Source organism: Macrobrachium nipponense, chromosome 4 (genome assembly GCF_015104395.2).
Source record: "Macrobrachium nipponense isolate FS-2020 chromosome 4, ASM1510439v2, whole genome shotgun sequence".
Lineage (NCBI taxonomy): Eukaryota > Metazoa > Arthropoda > Malacostraca > Decapoda > Palaemonidae > Macrobrachium > Macrobrachium nipponense.
The window spans coordinates 29,381,897-29,401,896 of NC_061100.1; the positions used below are offsets into that span (position 1 = coordinate 29,381,897).

The 20,000-nt window shown below is 35.4% G+C and overlaps 1 protein-coding gene across 1 annotated transcript in view; it reads left to right on the forward strand.

Moving 5' to 3' along the window:
* Window positions 1-20,000, forward strand: part of LOC135211626 (uncharacterized) — a 234,915-nt gene that overhangs the window by 125,474 nt on the left and 89,441 nt on the right. The window contains exons 2-3 of the mRNA XM_064244910.1: window positions 5,630-5,706; window positions 9,848-10,000. Of these exons, the coding sequence (XP_064100980.1) occupies window positions 5,630-5,706; window positions 9,848-10,000 (230 nt within the window). The remainder of the gene's footprint in view (window positions 1-5,629; window positions 5,707-9,847; window positions 10,001-20,000) is intronic.

Below are 20,000 nucleotides of genomic sequence, written 5' to 3' on the forward strand. Positions count from 1 at the left end.
CTTTATGTATGGAATATTATGTATCTATATACATATATCATAAATGATTAAGACTGAAATGGGTTTTGTTAAGCTAATTTTCAGTGTACCCTTTTGACTTAAAAATTTGCGTTTGGGAGTGAATTCGGGGACATGTTGGAACCTGGGGCTAGTGGAGGGAATTCAGGTTGAGGGTTGAAACTTGGGATTTTACGTCCGTAGGCTTTGTGATTTCATCCGGAGTTTTTTAGGGAATCCAGGGGTCAGGGTTGAGATCAGGGTTTTTACCTTTGTAGAGTATGAGTAACTTCGGGGTCAGGGTTGAAATCCGAATTCTTACCTCCGTAGAGTTTGAGGAACCGGGGGGTTGGGGGTTAAAATCGGGGTTTTTACCTCCATAGAGTCTTGCGCAGCGTGGACATGACCGTGGGAAACCTGTGAAATTTCACACCTATTTGTTATATTCACACCTTTATGGTCAATTTTCACACCTAAAGGAGTGAAAAGTAATTAACACCTCATTAAAAGGTGTGAAATTTCACACCGAGGTGCTAACCCACAGGTAGTAAATTTTTCTACCTGTGGATTAGCACCTTGGTGTTGAGGGACTATGGGGTCTTTTCCCCTACTCATGACGATTTCCCCAGTGAAGCATTACAACAGTTTTGCGCTAGTTGAGATGAGATTACGTATTTATGCAGCCAAACGTGCAAGTCACTGATTATTTAGGCCACACCCACCTTTAACTGTTTTTACAGGACCTTCGACTTCCGTGAAGGCATGACGATTTTTGATGATTTATTTGCATTTTAGTTACGTAAGATTCCAACTTACGTAACAGGATTGTACTGGGTCTTGAACATGGATGCCACCATATATGTATAAAGTCTAACTACATCTATATTTTCCATTTATCTTCAATATATTCAGTGTTTCAGGCCCATTTAAACCTTCATCACGATGGTATGGAGTCTTTGGTGTTGGCTGCTTGTGTGTTGCACAACTTAATTTAGATTTGAAATAAAAGAAATCTTACTGCCAGGAGTGAGGCAGATCAAGAGGACTCGGTGACATATGAGGTCCATCGTGATTATGTAAACTCCACTGAGGCTTCATTCATTGGCGTGAAGCAATGATGTAATAAAGTGATAAAAATGCCTCTTCATACTTCAGAAAATCATGTTGAAAAATATTTATATAATTACCAAATATATTAAGTTGTATTCAGTGTCATATTTATCTGTAACCGAAGTTCTCAAATTATATCAAGAATACTAAAAATCTTTAACACAATATATAATTTACTCAAAATAGAGAATGCCTTTTTATTTCATATACTTCAAAACATGCTAATAAATTCAATTTGATTGCAATGAACTCACTAAAGAAAATCATGTTGAAAAACTAAATTTTGTGAATAAAAGTTAAACTCCATCTTTATTTATATTACAGAATATATTTTCGTTTAGGCTGTATTCAGTGTCATATTAAGCTATATCTGAAGTTCTCAAATTATATCAAGAATACAGAAAATGTTGAATCCAAAATATATTTTACTCAAAATTGAAAAATGGGGTAGCTGTGGGTAATTAATTAAGCCCTTGAACTATATTTATAGGCTGCCGACTCACTTGACACATTCTGACTCACTGCGCAGCCCAACTGTACACGTTGTGGGTTTGCCAAGTACATGGCATATGTTGTGCTGAATGCTGTAACTCGCCAGTGCTAGTTATAACTTAGGCAATCAAATGACGTAAGTCGAGAGGCCATTACGAAATTCTTGCGTGCTGCGCCATGATAGCGTGTTGTGCCATGATATGGCAACTTTTGACAGTAGTCATGGAATGACAACGGTTATGCAAGAGTCATCAAACTCAGTAACTTGATTATGATTTATGCCGATTTATGGCGATCTGGTTGTAATGAGAATGTAGTGGAGTCGTAATGATGAAAATTTCGGCCATTATGATATGCGTGGCTTGAAATCGCCAACGTGTGACTCAGGCTGAAATGACTGACAAAATAATGCTGGTATCCATAGTACCATTTTTGAAAGCCGAGACTGGTTGATGAGCTAGATCTTTTTACAGAAATCGCCATTGTTCTGAACCCTCAATGATATACTGCAGTTATAAGATACATTATCAGAGAGTGCATGGATCTACTGCTAGCCAGACATTGAAATGACCACCTCAAATTTACGGTTAGAGAAAGTTTATTATGCTTTATTTACCGGTGAAATGTTATAACCCAGGCAATGTATGAATATGGTGATGATAAACAAAAATAAAAGAACGCACACACTAAGCAACCATTTAGACTTGATGGTTCCCACATAACTGATGACAGCCGCCAGCAGTGCCGCCCTGATGGTGGGACACTGAACTGTCATACTTGGATATATTTTCATCTGTTTGCTTGTCTGTCTGTCTGTTTGTTTGTTCACTATGTACCCCCAGACTATGAAAGCTAGGACTACCAATTTTTGCCGTAGACTCCTCTCCCCCCAAGAAAGGTTTTAAACAAAATCCAAAATTCGAGGGCCATTTTTAAGGGGGTCATAACCCCTCTTTTTCATACACACAGTTTTCAGAGTTGACATATGTGTAGAAGTGTTTGTATTTGTACAAACAAGCTCCCCACAATAAGGGTGCAAGTACCCAGGAATGGGTTTCCCACAATGGGGTTTCCCACATTGGGGGTGGTGGGCAGGAAGTCTATGTCATTTCGACTTACCAACTAGGGGAGAAGGAGGTAGTAGCCTACCTACCTCGACCTTGATAGCAGGGCCCCCTTTAGGAATTAGGGTCCAAAGGATCAAAGATGGGCCTTCTGCATTTGGTACCATGAGTTAGCACAAATGAATACAAATGCATTTAACATCAATATCAGAGTTAACCTATAAGGCCACCACACAAGTAACGATTATCGCAAGTAAAACAGTGTCTGAATAGGGTCATTTGCACTGCCAAATGTAGGTGGAGTCTCACGGTAGTGTGGTCTCACTAGCAACTTGACATTGCTAGATTGGGCTCCCAATTTTACACCCATTATCAAAGATGGTAATGTGCATGGGGTGCAATATCCTCGGTTGGTTAGCACCCTTGCAGAGTTAACATCTTAGGATAACAACATATGCTAATCAAGAATTTTGGGCGGATTTCACCCAACTTTATCAAGATCCTCCTTGTCTTGGGCAAGTAAGATCCTGACTACCAGATAAATTCCCCTATATCAGCAAGAGTCAGTTGCCAATATACCTTAATCATAACCACTTTTTTCCAACATATGCCTAACCTATCTAATTCTAGTCTCTGCGGAAATATAACCTATAGGCTTGAATGCCCCTTTTCCTCTTGCCACCAATCTCTTATGAGGTCAAAATGACACTCGTTTAACCCATTAATTGCCACAATTATCTACTGAAGTATTTATGGTTTTTTCTTCAGAAATACTCAAACTTTGTCTAAATAACAAGGTTCTGCCATCAGAACTAAAATTTTATATGCGTAACTATATAGATATTTGTGGGTGGCAGGATTTCCTGCTGCTGGGCAGTGGAGTTAACATATTTGCACAATTGTTTATGAATTCATGTATAATAGTCAAATGAAAGCAATGAATTATATCCTGAAGTCTAAGAGGAGTTACTTCACGATCAAACATCCTGAAAACATAGTAACTTTCATTAACATTAGCTGCTATTTTGCGTTGGGGCTCGGAATATGTAAATAACTTCTCCACCTCGTCAGTTTTTATTCGAGACTATATACCAAACTATAATATACAAACCAGTGATTACAAATTAAGTTCTCTCATAGGCTTGGAATTATGGTTTTATATGTATATATGAATATATATATAATATATATATGTATATATATATGTATGTATGTATGTATTATACATACCATAATCTGAAGCCTATGATAGAGCTTAATTTGTAACCGCTGGTGTAAATATTTGAGTTTGGTAGATAGTCTCGAATGAAAGCTGACGAGGTGGAGAAGTTATTTACAAATTCCGAACCCCAACACAAAACACCTAATGTTAATAAATGTTACTCTGTTTTCAGAAAAATTGATCATAAAGTAATTCTTATATATTTGATAAACGTAAATTATTCCTAAATATGCTGAAACCTCCATGTTTATTCATATTTATGAAGATTGGTACACACATAATATATTTTTCAATAGCTAGTTTTCTTGCCTTATGAAGTGAAAATGAGCAAAATGTTAAACCCAACGATAAAAACTACTTTGAATCAGTTAATAGATTATCAAACTGAACATGCTGAATTAGTTGAAAACACTATTTTTTATCAACTTAAATTGTAAATTCTGTTTCCCTCATATTATTCGGAAACCTTTGGCTATTTCTCCATACATAGTGGGTGCAATGGAACAAAATTCATTTTGCAGAGAAATGTTGTTCTTCTGGATCACTCACGACATCTAAAATTTGGTTGGTCACCTTTTATAATCTCGTGTTGACACTGTATCTGTGTTGCTTGCTAATCCGGATTCAAGCCTTTACAGAACTGAGTGCTTTGCAGCAAATGCCATACTGTTTCATTATGGCAATGACTCCATGCTCAGTGATGTCCAAAATGCTAATGCTATTCCGTAATTTTCAATTACCGGAATCTGAATCTGTAATCAGAAATTTGTTGATCAACACCACCCGTACGATGGTTTTAAATCATAACAAAATCAACATCAGTATGTTTTTTTCTCAAATTTACTCCAAAGTTAGGCCTTTTGGTTTGGACAGCGTCTAATTTTGGTGGATGCCACAATAACAACTTCATTGTCTTTCTACTTTACAACAGACACATCCAGTGAAAATTTCTTGCGAACAACCCCTATTTTGCTTGTGAGTTTCTTTTCTAGCCATGAATGGCGTTTTTTGGTGCCAACCTTCTCAAATTTTCTGGAATAGGGGTAGGAATGTTAATAAGTTATCAAAAGCTATATGCTGGGTAACTTCAGTTTAACCTCTATGTCAGCAAAGTAAGCTGCAGCAGCAGCTCCCAACATTAATATATACAGCTCCTTGCGAGAAAATGCCGTATCTGCTTACTGCAAAGTCTTCGATGAGACTGATAATCGCATATGATCATCAGAATAGTGTGTGGATGACCACTGTAGGCTGATTTTCTTCAAGAGCCGTTTAAGGAAGATCTTGCGATAAAAATCTTTCCTGAGCAGCCTGTCACAACATGTCTGTGCCTGCCATTGGCCGGTGGTGCCTGATCCGGTCAGTGACGCAATAGCATTGACTTCGGAAAGATGTACATCCTGGTCATTTAGAAGTGAATGTGAGCTCTATAACATGTCCAAAGAACAGCTACAGCTGCTAGTATTTAATATAACATCTCTATCAGTTATTAATCCCTCTATGTTCACAATTGTATAACAAACTATTTATTTATTCACTTGTTTGTTTATTTATCTATCTATCTATCTATTTATTTGTGTATCAGTTTATCTATTTAATTTATTTTTACATTTTCCAGGTCGCCGTGGTTGCAGAACACCAAACACGTAGTAATAATATACTCGTGCATAACATCTGTTTTCATTGGCCCTCTTTGTTCACACGTTTATAACAATTGAGTTATCTATCTATCTATCTTTTCCAGGTAGTACGTCCATTTGGCTGACGGTCACCTTTACGATCGAGAGATACGTGGTCGTCTCACATCCTATCAAGGGGAAAGTAAGTAAAATTATCATTCCCATTTTGAGAGATAATGAAATACTGTTAAGTTACAGAACTGATCCGCGACCAAAAAGATAGCCTATGAAGCATATTTGGTGGCTTACATTTTTCTTATTAAGCAAAATCATAATGCTTATAAAAGTATATTATTATACTTGAATCTTCGTAGTAATCTATGAGGTGTGACACATTTTCGAATTAAATTATTCTGTATCTATGTGTCTGTGTTTGTGGACATGCCTGAACACACACACACACACACACACACAGATAGATATATATTATATATATATATATATATATATATATATATATATATATATAATGTATATATATATACATATAATATATCTGTGTGTGTGTGTGTGTGTATATATATATATCTATATATATATATATATATATATTATATATATATATATATATATATATATATATATATATTATATATATATACAGGGTGTAACAGGAGTTTATGCAAATATTCTGGGAAATGAAAGAAAAGGTCATTCTAAGCAGAAAATGTCTTATAAACACATGCTTTTTGAGGCTTCATTTGTCCATGAAGTGAATTTTTTCAAATAATCATTTTGTCCTAACGCCGCTCTCTGCCAAGATAGCGTACGTGATGTCTGAGTAGTCAGGGATGAATCTAGGATAGAAAGTATCAGGAAAAAAGTAACAAGAAAAAAAGTAACGGGAAGAAAGCAACAAGAAAAAACACAACAAGAAAGAAAGTAACAAGAAAAAAGTATCACCGGGTTTTACATCACGTTTGATAACAATTTGTGCACTGCTTCGAACGCAACAGAAGAGGACTAATTCGTCTAGCAGCTGCAGAGATCATCTACATGGATGTAACTTCAAGATGGAACCACCACAGTTCACTCAGGTTTATGTGTTCAGAGTTTCATTCAGTGACTCCGCTGCAGAAGAAGTCAAGAGCCGTGTACTCGGAGTTGTTTGAACGATCGTCGACCGTAGCTCGGAGTTAGGATTTATCCTTCAGGTACAGGTGGTTGTGAGCAACTTCGGAGATGCTGTTTTACGTGCAGTGAGTGCCAGCTTTGGTAGAGAAGTGGATAGCGAGGGATGTTTCTACCACCTTACACAGAGCATTTGGTGTAAAATTCAAGGAATTGGACTTAAAACATTACCATTCAAACCAGGGGTTCCGGCTTTTCTGCAGTATATGCTGCCCACTAATGAGGTACTACAAGAGGGCATGGAGTACCTGGAGACCATAAGTCCGCCAGAGGCAGAAGAGCTGGTAGACTAATTTGAATCAACCTACGTCTCGGGAAGCTACAGATCCCGACAGATCGAGGATTCACAGGTGTCAGGCTGCGTCTTGTAACCCCGGAGTACCCTCCTAATGTCTGGAATGTCCATGAAGCTACATTACAAGGAAACTCCCGTACCAACAGTGTATGTGAAGCATAGGGTAGTTCTGGAAGGACCATGCCACTGTCAACACTTTGGTGTAACAAGACCTGATTGGCACTGCATCCAAACAAAAGAACAGCAAAAAGGCCATTCTTTGCAATGACAGAGTGGAAGGAAGAAAGACCATCTAAGAATTTCTAGAAGGTGTTGGACATAATTTATGTATAACCCGAATTCTTCATTAAAATTATTATATTATCTTGACATAGGTCAAAAGTTCCAATTCTACATGTTTTTTTAGTTTTTTATGGTATGAGTTTATAAATGTGACAGATGTTACTTTATTTCCAAAATACAAGAAAGGCCGTTACTTTTTTTCTGTTGTCTTTTTTTCCTAGCAAAAGTTGTTACTTTTTTACCGTTACTTTGTTTCCTGATACTTTCTTTCCGATCACCGTCAGGGATATGGGGGTGTGGGGGAGGGGAGATTGATGAAGTGCATTAGGCAACTGGATTGCTAATTTTTTCATTATGATTTTATTCTGGCAGTTTATTGAAAAATTTAACATTACAGTCCCTTCAGTTAGTAATTTTGATTATTAGCTTTACGTATCAAGAAAGTGGTAGTCCTGCTGCCTACTTATGGAACTGATGAATCAGGAGTCAGGACTAGGCCTAAACCTATGCTGAATGAATGATAGTTTAAGTAATCATGAAGATACGGGAATGCAGGTAGGGAGGATACTGCACTTGGAAAAATGTCAGCTTTTATATCTCTTGCAATTACTTTATGAATGGCTGGCTACCTTTGACAGGAAAGAATGAAGAAATTGAATTTTCTATAATACTCCCATTCTTTTTCATCTGACAGAGACTAAAGCTTTTTCTTAGGTGTGTTTTCCCTGTGACTGGTGTGTGATGAATATTTTCATGGAGAAGGAGAGATTTCTGATAATGTGTTATAAATCTTTGATCAGTATGTAATGAATAGGCCTATCTTTGATGGAGGGGGAGATTCCATTCGGCTTGCTTTTCTTTTCTTTATCGGAGTCCAGTGGATACTATTGACGGAGGGAGGTTTATATGATACATGACTTCGGCCTAGTCACAGATTTCTTCTTTTTATAACTGTGGGATTCACAACTGTCTAGAAACGGAGCTGTTGCAAATCCCATAAAATAAAATACTGATACAGTAAGGCATTCTCTCCAGTTTCTTGATCACAAAATGAATCAGGAATTTGACACTTGTAACCTGGACACGCTCACTATTTAGGCAGAAAAGCCAAACTGTTCAGAGTAACAAGCCAACTGATCAGCTCCCTTCCCCTCCCATATTCGTGACTACGTGGCCGACAAACGAGGCCTTAAAATGCATATGTTTACAAAACATTTTCTGCTCATCATATTTTTTTATTTCTCCAAATATTTGCATAAACTTGTGATACACCATATATATATATATATATATATATATATATATATATATGTATATATATATATATATATATATATATCTGTGTGTGTGTGTTTTAAGGGGTCAAAAGACCCCATTTAATTAAAAGGAGAGAACTCCTACCTTATAGCGAGACCTACCTTGGTTTGTTCCCATAACCTGTCATCCCTGTAGCTAGCTGAAAATTGATCATTAAATCTTAGGCGAATTCAGACTCTCGCTATACAAAAATATAATCTTTATAACATAAACATGGAATAAATGAATTAAAGAAAATCCCAAAGAAAATCATTAAACCACCGTTACTCTTAGACGAAAACATCATGTATGTAATTATCCACCTTATCCTCACTTGTCACACAACCACATGAGGCTTTATCAATACATGTCATATAAAAGTCTAGAGAATTCATTTTTAAGTAGCAACAACAGAATCCATCTGAAAAAAAGAGACCACAATTATCAGACAATGAAATGCTAAAGTTCGTCAATAATATTAAGTGTTGCACCACACTTCCCTTCTCAACGCATCTGAAATAAATGTCACTGTTCTAAATGTTGTTTACCTTTCCTGATGGAACTTAGCACCTCCTCGGATCTCCAAAGTCTCTTGTGACCACTAAGACAGTTTGTCGTCTAATTGCCCCATTAATTCCCATACTAGAGATTATACCTCATTCATTTGCTCTAACGGACGTAAGAACCTACGCACGCTACCGAGCACATATTAAACGCACTGACATCACAATCAGGTGATTCCAAACTAACCAGGTCATTTGCGCGCTCGCAATCTCACCAATGCAGCCGGTAATATTATGATACGTAAGCTTGTCTCGTCTGTTCCAATGTTTGTATACTTCTCTATACAACTGACACTTTACTGTTTTATACATTCCAATCTTGTTCACGTCACTTGTTATCGACCTGATTTCCACTTATTACATTTGTCCAGTGCCATATATATATATATATATATAATATATATATATATATATATATATATATATATACATATTATCACGAATCTGAATGCTTTATATATATGATGAAACTATCATTCAGACATCCCAAATTTAAGTAAAATGTCGATGAAACAAAATATAGTTTGTTAGGAGTTCGTAATCAAACCACGGATACTAATATATAAATCGGGATATTGTCTGGAACATTTCCTTCTTCTTTTTCTTCTTCTTCTTTAGGTCTTTAGCAATGAAACCTAAGCATGCTACGTAGGCGAAAATCTTTAAAAAAGATAATCCAATATCCACTTTATTCTTCCTCTTCCTCTCTTCTTCAGGTACTGTGCACAGTTTCGAGAGCGAAGAAGTTTGTCGTGGTGGTTTATTGTGTCTGTTGGCTCCTGACGGCTACGACGCCCCATGAATGGATAGTGGTGACTAAGACGAGATATCCCTTGCAGGATCCTCGGCTTGACCTGGATTATAGCGCTGTAAGGACTTGACTCAATGTCAGGGGTCACGATAGGAAAGGCGATAAAGCCTCCTGCATACTGCGTGGACTTTCCTGTCCCGCTTTTAGTTCTGTTTTGGGTTACTTTTCGGGGTAATATTTTGTTATAAATGGAGCTAAAATACTGAAGTATGACTAAATGAAAGCATTTTGATTAGTTATTACGTTGTTCCTGGCTTTAGCGTTATGATAGTTATACCTGTAATTATATTTATTATTATATAATGTTACCCTTAATAGTGTTAAAAGCGTTGTTGCCATTATGAGTGTTAAAAAAGAATCATTTTCTCTTTATAAGAGTAAGCACACCTGCTAGGCCAGTGGCGTCAATTAATAGTTTATAACTGCTATCATATTGATCATTAATATAATGGTTCCCTGAATAATGTTGAGATATTTGCTGCCAGAATCATTCTGCTACTGAAGACAATTTTTTTCATTCATAGGAAATAATCCTACCTTCTGGGCCTATGCATAGACCTTGGACTAAGGTTTTTCATTTCTCTGCAATGTTGCCTTAACAGACAAACCTACTCTAGGTCTTAATTAGAGGGATAAGTAATCCCCTACCCGACTGGGAGAATGTATGGCATTGTCCACGCATTAACGAAAGAAAAGCAGGATGGGATCTTACCCCTAATAGTTGTGTTGCATGTTCATATTAATTATGAACATGCCTAACTAGATATCAATCTAAGTTCTGGTTACAGCTGGACGTAATATAAATATATATATATATCATATATATATATATATATATATATCTATATATATAGTATAGTATATATATATATATATATATATATCTACAGTTATATAATGTCGTCAAGAACTGTGCTGCTTGTGCTTTTAAGCCGGTCAGAGCGAAAGTTTCCCATAACCATATTCTCTCTCTCTCTCTCTCTCTCTCTCTCTCTCTCTCTCTATATATATATATATATATATATATATATATATATATATATATATATATATTTATATATATATATATATATATATATATATATATATATATATATATATATATATATATATATATATATATATATATATCAGAGGCGTTGAAGAAGACAGCATTAATCATATGTCACTTTATTCACATTGCGACGTTTCGAGACCAATGTCTCATCATCCAGGCTAAAATAAAAGATAAAAACTGATATACAATACAGCATTAAATTATTTTTGTTGACATAAAAAAAACAACACATTGAATAGAGTAATACAAGGAAATTCACAACATTGAAATACAAGTTACTCTAAATAATGAAATAAAATAAAACGAAAAAAAAAAAACATATATATATATATATATATATATATATATAAATAAAGAAAAAGGCATTATTAAAATTAGGAATAGTTAAAAAGACACCTTGTCTCAACGACGTTCGGTTGCTGTATGGAAAAAGCATCGAAAGTAAACAAGAAGAAGGGCCTAGTTTAAGCTATGTACAAGGGAACAGATGAAGAGTGGTTGTTCAAGGTTGTAACTAGTTTCTTTATAGCTAGAGATTCTAAAATTGGAAGGTGATGTGCGTATGGACTTGATAACAATATCTTAAAATCCTTATAGTTTATACTATTTTTACAAAATTTCCCATGATTTCTAATGTTAGATAGTTCTGGGTTGGACAGTTTATATATATAGACAGTTTATATTTATAGACAGTTTATATATATATATATATATATATATATATATATATATATATATATATGTGTGTGTGTGTGTGTGTGTGTGTGTGTATATATATAATATATATATATATATATATATATATATATATATATATATATATATATATATATATATATATATATATATCTATATTATATATATATATATATATATATATATATATATATATATATCATATATATACACATAAATAAATATATATATATATATATATATATATATATATATATATGTAAGTGTTTACATAATAAAAATATGGAATGTTAGTCCATATATATAAAAGTCTAAAACTAAAGAGGTCAACCAGATTGCTTGCAGGAATGTGATCAGACTAGAGACGCTAAAGATGACGTATACAATAAGTATGTAAGCTAAGATAACATGCCGTCACCTGTAGTCATTCAATTGTTTATAAACATTAGTCCAAGCTCCCTGCTTGAGACAACTACCCCGACCTATTATTCAAACGGCCTACGTGATCTGTAGCGTGTCTCATTCGATTGTGTGTTCGTATGAAACTATGTCATCTGATAGTATGTTCATAATGTTCGAACTACTGTCTGTTCCTTCATAACTTGTAACAGAGATGGTAGACAGGCAGAACAGAGTTAGCTATCGTCATTAGAAGACCTGTACCTCTTTACCTAAGCTTTATCATGTAGAGGAATAGGATTAGCCATTATCATTGGCAGAATCGATCAAGCTATCGTCATAGAAGACTTGTACGATCATACCTGATCTTCATCATGTAAAACTTCAGAAGAATAGACTATTTTTATACCTTGTGTTTTCTACAAGAACCTCACCGAACCATGAGTTTAACACATCGTCGTAAAGATAATACCGACTTCGTAAGTGATCTACAAAACCCCAGACACTCCATTGAAGATGGAAGTGCAATACCAACCGACTTAGCGTAAATTTATCGCTAGTCTAACATTACCTCATAGGGCGCCTTATCATACAAGGCACAAGCCCTAATATTGGTGGCCAGCGGACCAGAAGAACTCTACAACGTCCTACGCAAAGAAAAAACAGAATAATAAATCATGAAGTCAACGACGACGAAAGCAGCAGATTCTTCAAGCAACCTAGTATCATCATTAGTGAGCGACTTCAGAAAACAACAAGATTCGTCAAGCAACTTAGTATCATCGTTAGTGAATAACTTCAAGAAACAAAACCCGACGTGTCCTTTTCCTACGGCAACGGAAGCTTCGTCTCTCATTAGAATCATTCAAGAAAACATCGTTAGTGAGCGTTTCCGGCACTGCAAGAAAACAAACCGAACGCGTCTGCAGCATCGGATTTCAAGGGCTCGAATCATCGAAACAAACGCGCACTCTGGGGAAACTGAAGCCAAACCAGGTCGTCCACTAAATAGAGAAGGAGGACCCAAGGCCGTGTGTCGTTATCGGAACACCGTGACTTCCCACAAAAGCAAGCTAAGTACAATTTTTTATTCATTTGGAGTAACTTTGAGTGTTTCCTTTGCAGGTCGAATTTCGTTATTCCTGTGGGCTGAAGTTACGAGACATTCTTAATCTACTTTTTACAGAAATTATCTATATCATTGAGATTTCGCTACTGCGAGTTTTTATCTTTGAGTGTCTGTTCCAGAAGTTCTACTGAAATATCATAATCATATACTATGTTAACTTTATCATTTTGGGTGATTATTAATCCCTTACGTAACAAATCATATTAAACAGTGAATATGCGTTTACGCAGTGGACGTCTGTATTTATACAGATGCATGGATAGGGTCGTTAAGCACCGTAGTGATTAGAAAACACACAAAAACAAGTGGAACACCCGTACAAATCTATATAAATTAGAGGTAACACTATTTCGGGTCATGACAATAAATGCTCCTTTGCAAAGTCCCGATCGCAGTTTTAGCCTTGAGTTTTTTGAGTTATATAAAATATCGAACCTCAATGACTCAACTTAACTTTAAAAATACGGCTGGATTGCAAGGAATAACATGTCTGTAAAAACTTTCATCAGGCTAAATGCGCTGACCAGGATCCCTCACTATTTCAAATTTTAGCAAAGAATGAAGTACAAACAGTTAATATTGAATACAGTAGAGATAACTTGTCTTATTAGTAATCGCTCAGTTTTCCTATAGTTAGTCATTCATTGCTTTATCACGTAACCAGCAACGTAATGCTAAAAACACACAATATGTTGACGATGGTAATAAAGAGAAGGATCCTAATTATTACAAAAAGAAATAGAAACAGTAGCCCGTTCAGAATCAAACAAGCAAACTCGGTGACTGTGTCACCTAGTCAAGCGGTCAAGGTTAGTCAAAAAACTGCCGAAGTTTTCAAAGCGAAGCAAATTCCACACAATAAGCGACTCTAGCAGAGTGGGGAAAAGCGATGTTGGTTCATACATACCGATATCTTTTTGAATTAAAAAGGATTTTTCCTATGAAACACACGACCGTATAAAGTAATCAGAGCAGGTTTTCGTTTTTTTTTAATACATAAGTTATTATGAGTACTGGTGGATTAAGCCCAACTGTACGCGCCGTAAAAATTAGAATATCTTGTTTTATTTCTTTAATACACGTAATATCTTGTATTTACGGACTCACCGTCTGTTGTTCGAACTTCCCTAATGAGAAGTCCGGATAAGCGAGCGCTTACAGATACCTCTATAGTTTATAAAAAACAAAAATTGATCTGTATGTAGTGTAATTGTAAGATCCATCTAGGGGTATACAAAATATTATCTTACATCCTGCAAAATAAGGCGTGTTTATCAAAGGAAAATCCTATCCAAACCTTCAAACATATTAAAATCCGTTTGAAAAAAACCAAAAATGAGACAGTTAATCAAATAATAACTTATATAAAGGAACTATACATTTGTCTCATAAATCGTAACATTGTTCAAATGACCCAACAGAATTCTCCCACAACCGCAGTCGTACTTTGCACGCAAAAATCTCGAGAAGCATGCACCCTCGAATGTCTTAGTGCGTGTAAAAAGACTTTGCTGGGAAATGAAATTTTTAATCCTTCCCGACACTCTGAAATATAACGATTTCCGCGAACAAAGCCCTAAAAGTATACATATCGTGGATACGGAAGTTATAAATATCGCATTTTTTATTGTTGCTAATTTTTAATCACGCCCAACCAGTCGTGGATGAATCTCTCTGATAATCTATCTGAAGTAATATCCGTAAAGTCATTCAAGCAGAGGTGATTCAGCAGAAATTTTTTTTATCTTTTATCTGAATACCAGGAAGTTTCTCCACTAGCGAGTGATCTCTGGGAAAAAACGGATGTAATTTAACACAAAATACGGTCTAAGGACAAACATTAAGCTATATACGTACCTTCGTGTAGACTTTCAATGAAAATTTAAAATAGAGATAAATGACGAAGTTGAAAAATGTTAGTAATAGGAGCCATTAGGAAATCAAATAAGCCCATATAATTTTTCCCTCAAACGTCATGCCATAAAAGATCGGACTTGGCGTATCTGCGCAGATTACTGTCGCTTAAACAAGGAAACGACTTCCGATAGTTTCCAGTGCGATGTACCGACGACATCTTATCTCTGTTAGGTTAGAATAAATTTTTTTTTTTCACCAACTTGGACTTACTTAAATGCTTTTACCAGATACCATTACCTAAGTGATTGTACCTCATACACCGTTTTCAGCACACCCAGGGGACATTATCAATTTTTACGTATGCCTCCGGCTTACGTTGCGCCCCAATTACAATATAGTGTTTGGAGACTTTTAGGGGATAACCTACATGCCTATATGGATGATCTTGTAATCTTTTCTAATACCTTAGAAGTACATTCACATAAAGTAGAGCTAGTGCTACAGAGACAAAGACAAATAATCTCAGAGTAAAATATCTAAATGTGAGTTTTTAAAACCGAACATGTTTATCTAGGTTTTATGTGTCTGGTCAAGGTCTTAAAAGTAGTCCATGGTAAGGTGTCGGCTATTCATAACTTTCCGGTACTTATTAACGTAAAAGGGGGATACAGCACTTTTGCGCTGTAGTGGGTATTACAATCGTATGTAAATATGTAACTCTTCAATCATGACAGCTCCTTTAACAGATCTTACGAAGAAGAGCGTAGATTTATTATGGTCTGAAAAGCATCAACAGGCGTTCGATATCTTAAAAGCGGAAAATGCAGCTTACCTAACTTAAAAATCCCTGATTTAAATAAGGATTTTTTTTTTTATTGCAACAGACGCCTCAGACCAAGGGGTAAGAGGGTACTACTTCAGTAATATGATAAACAGTTCTTCCCTATAGCTTTTTATTCACGTAAACTAAAGCCCTTTGAAAGTAAATATGCAATAATAGGCAAGGAAGGGCTAGGTATCTTTAACACTAGTACATTTTAAGTTCATAATCTATGGCTATCCTGATAAAGTCCTTACTGAACATGAGTCCTTTACCGAGTTTTTCAAAGGCTTTAATCACAGTCCAAAAGGAACTCGGTGACAAATGATCATTCAGGTCTTTGGAGCCAAGATAAGATATCTACCTGGGAAAGCAATTATCATAGCTGACGCATTATCCCGCAATCCCGCACCATACTGCAAAGAACCATTAATTAGACTAAAAGATATAGAAACATCCGTGCCTATTGTTAAAACCGTATCTAAACAAGAAAATTCCTTAACCCAAGAGATCGCGAGCATTGAATATCTGGGTCGGAGCGCAGAACTGTTACAAACTGAACAAAGCAAGTGTCAACAGACATAACCCAAACAATAAACACTTCGAACGAAAACAGGGTCAGCAGCAGCTAAGCAAAAACAATAAACACTTCGAAACGGAAACAGGGTCAGTGGCTAAGCAAAAACAATAAACACTTTTGAGCAGAAACCCTAAAGCAAAAGTATATTATAGTATGTGTATCAGAATAATGTAATCAAATGTAATGTTCTATGTAGGTCTGTGACGAGGAAAACCCGAAGAACACAGCAGAGGACTAACGACCAGGTAGTAGTAATAATCTCTCTCATACCAATCGTCATAAACTGGTTGCATTCCGTCATCCAGGGTTCCCTCCTATGTCACAGAAGCCAAATCACTATTTGACCTGGCCTACAATGCTTACAGATATAAAAAGCACATAACTGATTGTAACACGTGTCATGAAGACAAGGGACACACTAAGACACCTGTCAGTTTAAGGGCCTATCCTGTGCCAAATCAATCCTTGAAAGAATATACGTAGAATTATTAACAGAATTACGGGTCTGACAGAGGGAATAAACACTTCTTAGTGTTAATAGTTCCTTGACACGTTATATAGAATTAATAGCACTAAAAACAAACACCGCAATTGAGTGCGTTACGAATATTTATGAGTGCTAAATCAATAAATATGGAATTCAACACATAATAATCTGTGACTCGGGTGGTGTAAATCAATAATAATCTCCTTAACACGTTGTGTGAATTCCCTTTCCATTAAGAAAACCAATAATATATTTTATCACCCAGAGTCAATCTTTGGGTTGGTAGAATAACGGATAATTAAATAGGAAGTGTCAATGTCTTACGAGTTACAACTCGTGATATTGGATCCGACCGGATTATAGCGGTTCTCGCGGTTTTAAATACGTTTATCATTTATATCTTGTATCTATAGAATTGATGCCGCAAGTAGCCTTATACGGTACGCCGCTAGAACACTTTTCCACATATTCAAGCCAACCATTAATTTATCAAATATATATAAAAAATAAAAAAAAAATATAAATAAATAAATATATAAAAAATAAAATAAGTATGGATACAAGTGGAGTCAATATAATACACTCCGTAAGAAGTCGGAAGGGTTACAAATTATAATAAAAAGGAATCACGATAAAATCAATAAGCAAAACGTAACCATAGGTTAATTAAATATCCAAATATATATGCGTAAAGATTTGAACTCTAACTTAACGCTTTAGTAATGACAAATAAGCTAAAAGTTCAAACACATATCCAAAATCTACTGACATATTGTCTGTCCCGGTGATTTATATTCGTAGTCAATGAAAAAAAAAAAAAATTAAATAAATAAATAAATAAATAAACTAATAATAAATAAAATAAATAAAATAAAATAAAAGAGATTTTAAAGTCAGGAAGTCTAGAAGTGAAAATGTTATCTATGGAATAATCCTATATGAATCTTATACAGGGCTAATAATATATATAGAATTTGTATGGAAACCTTTTTCATATAGTTTGAATAAGGAATATTTATTTAACATAATGCCAACATGAAACTAATATATTGTTCAATTTTGGTACTGTTGTTGTTTTTTTTCAGACATTCTTCTCATGTGGGTCGAGTATTAACACTAAAATATCATTTGAAAATACTAAAGTCGTATCTCTTACAGCAAGTAACGTAACTCTTACGCTGGCTGAGAGCAATCTCCTGCCAAGTGACGACGTCATCATTGCCGTATCAGCATTTGTTCCTTTTAACCTCAATAATCTGCTTACACAGGCTTCATCTCACGCTTGCAAAAGCAGATTGACTGGAGAAAGGAATGCTTAGCCCGAACTTCTCATGGGCAAGGCAAGACATGTCCTATCCGTATGGCGCAATGCAACTTTAGCTAAGGACTTGCAAATCATTTTTAAAATTATTAATGAACAATATAAGCAAATAGAATTTCTATAACAACAAAATGAATTAATTTTTTTTTTTTTTTCTGAACCTCATAGACAATTAGAGTCAATAATTCAGCTTATGACATGGGTAAACGGACATTTAGAATTATCAAGTTGTGGATAAGAAATATTTACTTGCAACATTAGCCTATTACAATTCAAGTAAATCACATTCATGGGAAAATGTCACATTTTCTTGGAAAACCCAAAGTTTATATAGAAATTAGTTACATAGTGGGTTTTTTTCGTTGCATCTCCTACCTATTAATAATGTTTTAAAAGTTAACCTCAGAGGATGCGCACGAGAAAATTGAATATGAAACTTTTGTTAGGGGGGCACATAGAATCATGATTAATCTTCTCTTTGACTCTTATGTTGCCTGGCAATCTTACAATTAGCTCCGTTTTCCACTTCTTTGTCTAGTAACTTACTACCAGTAATATCGAATTTTCTTTGAGATTCGTAATGATATCTATTTATTTTTTATAATTCTGGATATTTTTACAAGTCATCATAGACCTGGATAGGTTCACTCATTGTTAATGCCATGGATAAAAAAGTTTGTACAGCGGACTCTTTTGAATTCCAAAATATCAGCGAATTCATGTGGGTTACGTCTGGTCTAAATGGCTCTCTCCCCTCCCCTGTATTTGGATGTTGTCTGAATTTACTTTGCCCTTGTGACAAGTATAATTTCACTTGCAGGCTGATTAATGGAACCGGTTACAGTATCCTGCAGTACGAGAGTTTCACATAGCAACTTCAAAAAATCGTTCGTCGCAGCGGACGACTACAGTCAAGTAACAACCGCCTACAATGTGAAAGGAATTTCATGGACTTCTTCGACCGACACCGTATCTCGTCGTTAATCTCGTTTTAATGCGGAACGCTCCAGCGGCTGTCGGAATTCGACTACAAAAAGGGACATACTTCCGACAATTACGACCCGAAGGATATTCAACTCTACTTTGCTGGCGAAGGACTCGTGCTGGGATGATCTATTCATCGCGAACGTAATCGTGTAGCTTAGGATGCAGAGAATAAGTATGAGCGCAAAATGGAACGTTGGACCCGCCCAGGCAAATTTTCCCCTTGTTTTAACCATTGAAAAAGGCCGTTTCATTTGGCTATAGGTGGTTGTCTGGAACTGTGTAATGGACGAAAAGTTGTTCGAACGCTAGTTAAAAGTGAAGTAGTATAACCTCGGTCATGTATCCTATATATATAAAGTATCATGTATCCTATATATAATTGATCATAAATAACAGAGTCGAAATATATCTTTGCGTGTACGCAATATGAATCTCTTATCTAAATGATCATAAATAACAGAATCTAAATATATCTTTGCGTGTACGCAATATAATTGATCGTAAATAACAGAGTCGAAATATATCTTTGCGTGTACGCAATAGGAATTTCTTCTATAAATGATCATAAATAACAGAATCTAAATATATCTTTGCGTGTACGCAATAGGAATCTATTTACAGTGCACATATATTAATCGTAATTATATGAATCCATATACATATGTATAAACAAATCAGGTAGCCTATAATCAATCTGTTACCTTTTTTCTTACCAATATCTGCAG